Source organism: Protopterus annectens, chromosome 8.part1 (assembly GCF_019279795.1).
Source record: "Protopterus annectens isolate FY-2018-M chromosome 8.part1, PAN1.0, whole genome shotgun sequence".
Taxonomy (NCBI): domain Eukaryota; kingdom Metazoa; phylum Chordata; order Ceratodontiformes; family Protopteridae; genus Protopterus; species Protopterus annectens.
The window spans coordinates 407,599,505-407,610,066 of NC_056742.1; the positions used below are offsets into that span (position 1 = coordinate 407,599,505).

Genomic DNA, 10,562 nt, shown 5'->3' on the forward strand with positions numbered 1-10,562 from the left:
TCCATTCCGTAACAGAGCTGTCATCATTCACAGCTCCACTGCGTAACAGAGCTATCATCATTCACAGCTCCACTGCGTAACTGAGCTATCATCATTCACAGCACTGTTCCATAAAAGAGCTGTCATCATTCACAGCACCATTCCGCAACAGAGCTGTCATCATTCACAGCTCCATTCCATAACAGAGCTGTCATCATTCACAGCTCTATTCCGTAACAGAGCTATCATCATTCACAGCTCTTTTCCATAAAAGAGCTGTCATCATTCACAGCTCCGTTCCGTAACAGAGCTGTCATCATTTGCAGCTCCATTCCATAACAGAGCTATCATCATTCACAGCTCCATTCCGTAACAGAGCTGTCATCATTCACAGCTCCATTCCGTAACAGAGCTGTCATCATTCACAGCTCCATTCCGTAACAGAGCTGTCATCATTCACAGCTCCATTCCGTAACAGAGCTGTCATCGTTCACAGCTCCCTTCCATAACAGAGCTATCATCATTCACAGCTCCATTCCGTAACAGAGCTGTTATCGTTCACAGCTCCATTCCATAACAGAGCTGTCATCATTCACAGCTCCAGTCTGTAACAGAGCTGTCATCATTCACAGCTCCCTTCCGTAAGAGCTGTCATCATTCACAGCTCCATTCCGTAACAGAGCTGTCATCATTCACAGCTCCACTGCGTAACAGAGCTATCATCATTCACAGCTCCACTGCGTAACAGAGCTATCATCATTCACAGCTCTGTTCCATAACAGAGCTATCATCGCTCAGTGCTCCATTCCTTAATTCAGACATCACACTGTATTTCAGCATCCACTGGTTTGATCTTTACATATTCCAGTTTTTCATAATGCAGAGACAAATAGATGATGAGGCGTCACATATAACATTAGTGCATCATGGTTAATGAAACAGTACCTCTCAACTTACGAATCATGGAGAGTGCTTATAACATCAGGAACAGAGGTGCTATGGTGACACATTTCAGAAACTTGACTCAGAACTATCGAAGTGCTGAAAAATATGAGTGTTTGTGTATATGGAGGTGAATTTTGTTAAATAACAAATGTATGCCTTTAATGTCCGATATTTTACTTACAAAACCTTACCATTTTTCCACAAAGCAAAATGTTATGAATAATGGCTACAATCAGGAATGTCCCTAAAATCACAGAGCACTGAGAAGCAGAGACTATTGTAAAACTCACTCACATTTCTGTAACTGTGTTTTAAAGAAAGATCTGTTTTCAAACTTACGATCTTAGATATTACTGAACACATGTAGACTTGAACCCTTTCTCTTCTGAAACATAACTACAATACCCAAGTATGCCCATCTCTTTTTTTTTCTGCTATGCTAGTTCCATATGCAGCACTGTTAATTGCATGCATACCCCTCACTTTCCAATCTGGAAACAATGCAAAGCTGATGTGTCAGTTTTACTTACTGCAAAAACATGATGATTCAGAATATAAAACCAGAATAAAACTGATTATGCAAGATGGTCAACAGCTCGGTTTAGTTAAAAAGGGGCAAAAAGGAAAGGACTGTATTTTTTATTAATCTGTTAACTGTTTAGCCAGTCAGGTGAATGTATAAATATCCAGACAGGTGAATGTGTTTACTGTGGACACTCTTTGGTCATAAGGTCATAGGAAAGGTACAGACATTTTAGAGTAGCCCCTAGCCAACATGTTGTGAGGAGAGAAGAAACAGCCAAGTTCCTCTACATAAAAAGAAAAAAAAAACCCTCATGCAAAAGCAGATCAGGTAAACTGACACAATCCGAGATCAGGAGTGAACCCTGGACCCACGAGACAGAAAAGTTAGCCACTAAGCCACTGTGATGCCTTCTGACTGGGAATTATATTTCTTTGTCAGAATTCTTACCATCAGCCAAAAGAATGTCTCTGCTGCAGACAAAAGCTGGAGGAAGATGTAAACTTTATGTTTAAAAAAAAATACTGTACATTTCTCTGCTAACCTGATGCTCTCTATTGCCTGAAAAAAATGTTCTTCTCTGAACAGTACAGGCACCAAGACTACCACAGCTTTTTGACTGCATATATAATGCTTACTGGGAGTTGCTGGTAACAGTAATGCCTACATCTGCTACCCCATTCATAACCCCCCTTTTTCCCCATTTTTGGACATCGGTTTAGGGTTTCACTTCAACAGTGACAATCATGTAGAGCCACGGTTTACACCACTGGGTGGCTAGCCCTGCTATGGTAGATCTTCCACACCACACACTCCCACTCAGACCTATGGCCAATTTAGCATGTCCAATTCACCAACTGCATGTCTTTGGAATGTGGGAGGGAACCAGAGCACCTGGAGGAAACCCACTCAAACAGAGGAAGGTCATGCAGACTCCACACAGAAGGCACCCAAGCTCAGAATTGAACCAGGGAACCTCTTGCTGTGAGGTGACAGCACTATCTGCTGCACCACTGTGCCAGACATTTGATAATTGGTTATAACACAAAAAAGGCAAAGCAAGTTATGATGCAATGACCAAGAGTATTTTATAGTGCATTCAGTGTATCATTCACAAAAAATAACGCTGTACTTATGGAAGGATGATCTAGAAATATAAATTACGTCATGAATTCCACCCATAACAGGCTCTACTATCACAAAAAAACAAACACAGCTTCTTGTTCTTTCCACAGAGCAGATGCAGTCATCACAGGCTTGAAGTGGTTTCTGTAAAGAAACAGTAAGTAGGGGAGGGAATACGAATTATAGGTTGTTTGTTTATAGACTTTGATACAGGGAAAGATACTACATAAAGAGATTAGTAAGAAAGTAAATTCCCTTTAAAATGGTCACCTGAAAAAGAAAAAAAATATATGTTTTCTCTAGTCATGTGCTGTAATACAAAATGTATCATTAAGATGCTGGAAAAGGCTGGTATAGGAAACTGAAATACATGTAAACAAATCAGTTTGGTAAGGATTACCATATATCTGTGCAACACTTTAAAGCAGGAAATCCTTCCTTCATGGTACTGTTAACCAGGCTTTCCCTGAGCTCCATGTTAGGCTCTTTGATTGCTCCTATTTCATTAATTTACTTGCAAAAATCTTCCATAAGTTATCTCTGAGAAAGTTAAAAAATAAAAAAGAAATCTGTCTCAGTGTTTATACCTATTGTGAACCAGATTGCAGAATGGTATGTGCACTTCTTCTGTGTGAGGTAACCAAGGCTGAAATGTTTCTATTGGTAGGCTTTATAATGGAAATGAAAGACAGCCAAACAAAGAATGACTAACAGGGTACGCAACCAGTACTTCATTCACTTTTCATTATAGATGGCCACGGAAAACGTTTAACCTATGCCCTTTTAAAAATCACAGGGAGCACACATGTTGTGCTACTTTACTTGACCTATGCCCTTTTAAAAATCACAGGGAGCACACATGCTTGTGCTACGTTACTTGTGAAAGAAAATGTGTGTATACAGGGCATGTCAGCAGTTTTGCAACACTATTTTTATTACACCTTCTCAGAGAAAATTTATGAAGGATTTTATTGAAAAACAAATAAAAAAGTGCATTTCATACACCTCATCTCAAAAGTGTGTTACTCAGAACAACAGCAGGCAGTTAAAGCAACAGAGGTAAAAAGGTGCTCCAATTATTTCTCAGTATGAAGCTCGTAGAAGACAGTCTCCTGATGGCAAGATGAGAAAATTATAAAAGATGGCTTGTGTGTGCTTCAAAAATAACTTCCTTATGACAGGGCATTCTCATTAAATAAATTTACACAGTCCAAAAAATACTGGTCAGATACACACGATAGTGGCATTTTTCTGCTGCGTTTTTACAGTTACTAATACAAGGAAACAGCATCTGTATATCATTCTGAAATTACAGTCTGAACAGTGTTTTTCTTCAGAATGCACCACCATTTCTTTGATATAGTAAAGCTGTCTTTTATGTACCACCATGGTAGAGCAGGTCTTTTGACTAAATCTGAAACAAGGCCAAGAAGTTACAAAATTTTACTTTGCAGTTAGGTTTCTGAACATTGTTCTGGATATGGTATGGCCTGTTGTGCTGTCATTATATTTTCAGTCAGGAACAGAGAATGACTGCTCCTTTTGTATTTTTTTGTGTATGTGCACACATCTCTGTCTTCTGTCCTTGTTCTTTTTATTTGACAAATTCCCAGATTCCAGTTGTTCACCCAACAACCCTGCTGCCCATGCAAATGGAATGGGTGCTGGGTGTTGTCAAATTTAAGAAAAAAACTGTAATGGAATCATATCAAGAGTTAACATCGTCTCTGTGTTGACACCAATATGGTGAACATTCAAAGTCTCATTTTCAGGAACCTCATAAATGAACTGTAAAACGTGGTTTTCAAATTCTGAAACAAAATAAAGCCCAGTAGGACTATTTCCTCTAATATTAGTCAGACATTGTTCTTAAATATACATTATCATCATTTACTTAGTCTAAAGGTGTCCACTTGAATTTGCTCCTGAAAGAATACTTAGTTGGATCCAATGCCCTGTGATTTTGACATATCTATGCAAACAAAATAGGTCTTCAGTTCCCCTTTGCCTTTGACGTTCACTAGTCCTCGGCATTCGCAGGAATAACCAAGTTTCTGCAGAATAATGCTCGTTTCTTCTGTAACCTGAAATGAAATGACTTTCTGTAAACATATTCTTTAATCAAGATTTTTATCATATATAAAATTCAGTTTCAGTGGTAGAACATACTCAACACTGAATGTAAACAGATAAGGACAAGGTAAATGCAGACTGCTAGTCAGACAACTGATGCGATGCAAATGAAAATGACTCTCAGATTTCACCGTAAATTTGTACATCTTGCATGATGCCCCGATAACGGGAGGTCTGCAGATAATTGTTACTAATGTTTCTCTCTTTTGGCATGGTATCTGTGGTTGGGTCCAATAAGAGTATGCAGAGGACATAAATGACCGATTTTAAGTCCATTATCATGAACCAGTAAAAGAATGCAGCATGTATTTTTTTTGTCGCCTCTAACCTCATCCTATTTGCTCGGCCACCAATATCCCCATATCCAAGCCTGTCTACCAGCCAAGCTCCTATCTTCCATACTACTCTGGTATTGCTGAGGGCAGTTGTGGATCCTAAGTGTGTCCTTGGCCGTCTGTGCTTTCATCTGGCGGGTTGTTTCTATATGTCTTACCCACTTCCCTATACCCATCCCCCTGCTCATCAACTACATCTGATGTCAACTCCCTTCTTTAGACCACACCTCCTGTTAGGAGCATAAGAGATGTGCACCCTTCCTGCCACTCCATCAGTTGCCTGAACCTCCAGTCAAACTTGGGTCGATTGGGCTGTGGTCAGGGCTTTATCCCTCTGCTTCGCCAGAGTGGCTTAATACAGCACATAATTTAAAGCAAACAATGAACTTGCACACATTTCTGAAGATTTCACCTAGTTGAATTATGCTAACATGCATGTTCCTTGACTGCATGATTTGTAAGCAGAAAGTTTCCTGTGCATTCCTTCCAAAAACTTAAGCAGTATGAAGAATGAACAGAGCCCTTGTTTTGCTCAACAACAGTATTATCCTAGTTTAACTACAGCACATTTCATAGCTTTTTTGTGTGTCTGTGTGAGCGCATGCTTATACTTCTACATTATAAAAGCCATAAACCACTGGAAAAAACTGTAAGGCAGATGTGCACTCAAGCACTCATTCATTTCTGTTGTGCCTTGAAAACTCTCCATATGATACTCTTTTTTTTTTTCTGAGAAGCAATATATTAGACAAAACAGCAAGATACTTGCTGTCTTAAATTAATGATATTGAACTCTGCATGAGAAAAACACAAGAACCCTGAGATTAGCAAATGACTAGTGCAGGATATTCTAAGGTAGTGGTGCTGCGGTAGCGTTGTCGCCTCACAGCAAGATGTTGTCCCGTTCGATTCTCAGCTAGAGTGCCTTCTGTGTGGAGGCATGCGTGAATGGGCGTACCTTCATTGAAGGTTGTGCGTCAGGGCTGGTAACTCGGCACGGAAAAATCCACTACCAAACATTAGCGGACCGGAGTTCCGCTGTGGCGACCCCATAAGCTGAAAGACACAACAACAACAAGCATCATGATATAAAATGTTCTAAAATCCGCTGCATGGCACAAAAGATTCAAGCAACTACAGAAAGCACACCTTGCACAGTCAACAGATGCTGTATCCACCCCCAACCCCAAACCCAGCTAGAATAGAACATAATGTAGTCACTGTGGATTTCTGTAAATTACATAAAGTAATAATAAACAATGTATTAGAGTGGTAGTCTTCCATAAAATATTTAGAAATAAAGCAGCAAGCACTGTATTTGAAGATGTACAGTTTCCCTGGGCAGTTAACTTGATAAATAAATGTAATGAGCCTATTACAGTCAGATTGTTGACTCCTAAAACTACCATTTTTCCCCAGACCTAATTAAGACCAGGAAGACACCATCAGGGCTACTCATATTATTATAGGTGTGGGCAGTAAAAAACAAACAAAAAAATGTTTCTGTTGGAAGTACTGCATAAAATACAGATTCATCACAGCTTCATGTATCTGAATCAGAATATGATGTAAACACAAAAGCATAAAGTAAATAAAATTTTAAACTAGGTGTCCCCTTCAAGTCAATTTGTAATACAAAACAGAGATAGCTCTTGATCTCTTTTTCACATTACATTGGATGTGAGCTGAACAATTTACTGAAATCTAGAAAGGCTAAATTTATCAAGATAACCCTAATGAATTTAACTGTGAATGGATTGTCAGGCTCAAGAAACTTTTAGTTGTGAACCCGGCTGAATCATGTCACTTAACTGGCTGTAGTCCAGGAATGTCATTAACCTTTCTATAAGTACTATCTCCCTCACATTTCCTACCAGTGATGTAAAGCTGGTAGATCCAAATTTTGTAGTGATGGTTTGGTTAGCTTCTTTATGTAGATGGACAACAGAGAACATAATCAAATCCTGTGGTCACTGAGCTAATGAAGACCTCTGCCAAAATGTTTCACCATTACACCCCCACCAGAATTCTCATAATTCTAGATGGCAAACCAGTTTCACACTAATCTCCTGGCTTTCCTCAACCTGGTCCATTCCTGCTTCAAATTCCATCCTCTAGGAATCTACTGCCCACCCCTATTTCACACCTGACTGGTAGTCTTCCCCTTTATCCCTTTGTGAACACAGAGACAAATGTGTTTAGCACTTCTTACTCCTATCCTTTGTTATATTATTTTTTTATGAACTCACCACCATGGCCAAATCCATCTTTTTCCTTTTCCCCTTACTTTTATACCTGGAAAATCTTTGTCCCCTTGTCTTACACTCTCCTTTAATCCTGTTTTACCCCAGCTTTACATGTTATATTCTCAGTAGGTATCCACCTTTGGTCCTCTGTATTCTGTTGTCTTTCTATTTCTCGCCTCTCCTTCCTCCTTTGGTATACTCTCTCACCTATTGCCTCTAACCACTATTTTGTCATAGGTATTCTTTATAGTTTTCTCTTTGTTATGTCATCTTAGCTCTTTCTTCATTGTCCCTTATGCTCTCTGTCTCATAACCCACTGGCTTCCTTGATCTCTGCTACTTTCCCATCTCCAGTTTCAACCCTTTATCTCAGTTATTTGTAGTCTGTACCTCTATAATCCCACATTTGTGTCTTGGGGCCCAGAACACCTCTTCTCTCCCTTAAAGTCACAGTGCATCACAGTGTAGTCATGATTCATTAGCAGTGACTTAACTCCAACCGCGTTCACACTTTCTGCTTGTTTACTAATATATCAGGAGCCAATTTTTGTTATAACCTTGTACAAGTTAAGTAAATGGCTCTCTCATCAAATCCTGTGTCATTTTGTTGTCCCTTTTTACCCTGGATCTGGTGATGTCCAGTCTACACTGAGTAAATTCAAACAATCAATAGTTCTCTTCTCGGGCCCTTAGTCTTTTGATAACCTTAATTCTTTTCTTCTCACTGTATCACGTGGCCAATAAATAGCATCTACACACAAGCTTATGTCTTTTTCTCTTTTATAAAGAAAGAAAACATATGTGATGTGTAATGTACATAAATGGAAAAGTGTTAATATGATTTAATTTCTTTTTTTATTAACGTATGTTTGCCTATGTCTTAAGTGATAATTTAATAAAAGTGTTTTTAAAAAATATTCAGGGAAGGCCCACGGAGAAAACCTTCCAAAATATTACAAACAATTTTAAACAGACATTCAGTAATATACATGAAGAGACATTACATAATATACAATAACAGAAGTAGAGGCGACCATTACAGTGCAAAATATATTTATGCATTAGAAGATGTTGATGTTGAACATCGAGCATTTGAAGAGGTATATTAAGTGGGTTTGTCAGATAGATAATTGGTCATGTGGGTCTATATCATAACATCGAAACCGACAATGTCAAACTCTCACATAAGCGAAAAATCACGTCCACGAAGTCTATTAATTTTGTTCGTGGTACAGTAACGATCAGGATTTTTGCCCTTTCTTTACTGTAGTGCGATCTCAGAGTAGGAATACATATTTAGTGGGAGGTGTGGGGGGCACAGCCTCCCACAACACAATTGTCGAGAATGTGAATATTCGCTCATGTGAGCGTTCGACATTGTTGGTTTCGATGTTATGATATAGACATGATCATGTGACCAGTGCTTAGAAATTAAAACTGGAGATGAGGGAAGCAACTAAGTAGGGAAGAAACTGTTAATATTGTGGTTAACAGGTCAGGTGTAATGTAGTTTTAGAAACAAGTACATACAGCTATCATAAGGTTTATATTGCAAGTATAAAAGTTGGGGGTGAGCAGTGTCACAGAACAATGTATATAGTTGGGAGATGCTAGTAAAACTATTCAGGTATTGATGAAGACTGGTTGTGGGGCATAACATTCTAAATGAAGATGGATTTGAACATATTAGCATATTTGCATAGCAGACATGTGGAATTAGCGTATTTGCATAGCAGACGTGGAATTAGCATACTTGCGTAGCAGACACCTGGAATTAACTGCATACTGTATAAGAATGTCTCCTTGTCAGAAAGATCCTATGTTATTAACAAAGTCTAAAAGATGAAGAAAGCCAACAAAGGAATTTTTGCAAGACACCATATGGGATTCTCTGCAACAGTGAAAATGTATGTTTTCCATTTCACCATCTGCATTCTTTTATGCAGTTAAACAGAGAAACACTCTGAGTTCAGATTAATGCCTTTGTCTTGCAGTCACACAGCAATGAAAGGAAGGCAAACTGTTTAAAAAATATTACGTGAAATCAAAAAAACTTGGCAGCAAAGACACTGTCATTGTTAAGTTCAGTTCTGACACCAAGAAGGGAATGTCTAGGCCTGAGAAAGTGCTGTGGTTGTTTTAAGTGATAGTTGTGTCACACTTAATAGAAAGTAGCTGTAAACTGTTTTGAGTGTTTTTGTCGGGGTACAAAGCTAGTGGTCAGAAGTAAACTATGGAGGTTGATGCACCTCCCCCTTTGTATTACTGTTACACTAGTTTCCACAGCTGAACTAGTAAATGGCTGCTCGCTGCCCAAAAAAAATGTTTCTGGATAGCACAGTGCAGTGTGAGCTTCTACTAGTGTTCACAGTTCAGAAGTTTATCAGTGGAGGGGCTGTGCAAATAATCTCTCCACCAGTATTCTGCAAGATGCAGGAAGCTGGCAATCAGACTGAAGCAGAGGTTGCCTGGATGCAAAGAAATTCCTAGACACAGTGTCACAGCCTGTTCTGGCTTAATTTACAATGGTATATCAGTGATTGGGGGGGGGGGGGTGATCAAATGGGCTGGAGTAGGCAGGTATAGTCATATTAGTTTTGCAGTGCCATGACAGTTGTCACTCACTCAAGTCCTGTCTGCTGGATCAGCCATGAATTACTTCTGGGACTGCAAAAAAAAAAAAAAAAAAAAAGTGAATGTGGTAGTCATACCAAGCAGCTCTTATGACTATATATATATATATATGTATATATATATATATATATATAAAGATATATATATAGTGACATGTCGAATGCAGTAAATGAGTACTCTGCCTTTAAGTGCAGGATATAGTAAGATGTGTGGGAAAATCCTCACTGAAAGTTATAATCAGGATATTGTACTGTATTAGGTAGCTAACTGCTCATTACTGCTGCAAAAAACAAAGGCACTTAGTCAAAGGGTTCAGGAAATAAGTTCCCCAAATGACAGATCAGAAAAGAGGAAATCAAGGGACTGAATTAAGACCATAGTGATGTGCAGCATGGCATCCCACTGGGGGCCTGAAGTGGAGCTGTAACTAATGGAAGTACCTGTTAAAGACAGCTTAGAGAATGGGTGACCTGTACATTAGCACCCTGATTGGAGAACAAACATTCCTCAGCAAGGTGTCATCTACAGATAATGCCCACTGAAAAATGAGTCCACCACTTCACGGCAGCATATCAAGCTGCCGTAGAGCCTGGGCTGAAAATAACCTAACAGTCAACATTATTTTATACAAAATATATGCAT

At 39.0% G+C, this 10,562-nt stretch overlaps 1 protein-coding gene across 2 annotated transcripts in view; it reads right to left on the bottom strand.

The window, feature by feature from the left end:
- Positions 1 to 2,416: 2,416 nt before the first annotated feature.
- ADCY7 (adenylate cyclase 7) overlaps positions 2,417 to 10,562 on the bottom strand; it is a 2,777,509-nt gene continuing 2,769,363 nt past the window's right edge. For both annotated transcript variants that reach the window (XM_044081980.1, XM_044081981.1), the window contains one exon: positions 2,417 to 4,656. In XM_044081980.1, coding sequence (XP_043937915.1) covers positions 4,510 to 4,656 — 147 coding nt within the window. In that variant the 3' untranslated portion in view covers positions 2,417 to 4,509. The remainder of the gene's footprint in view (positions 4,657 to 10,562) is intronic.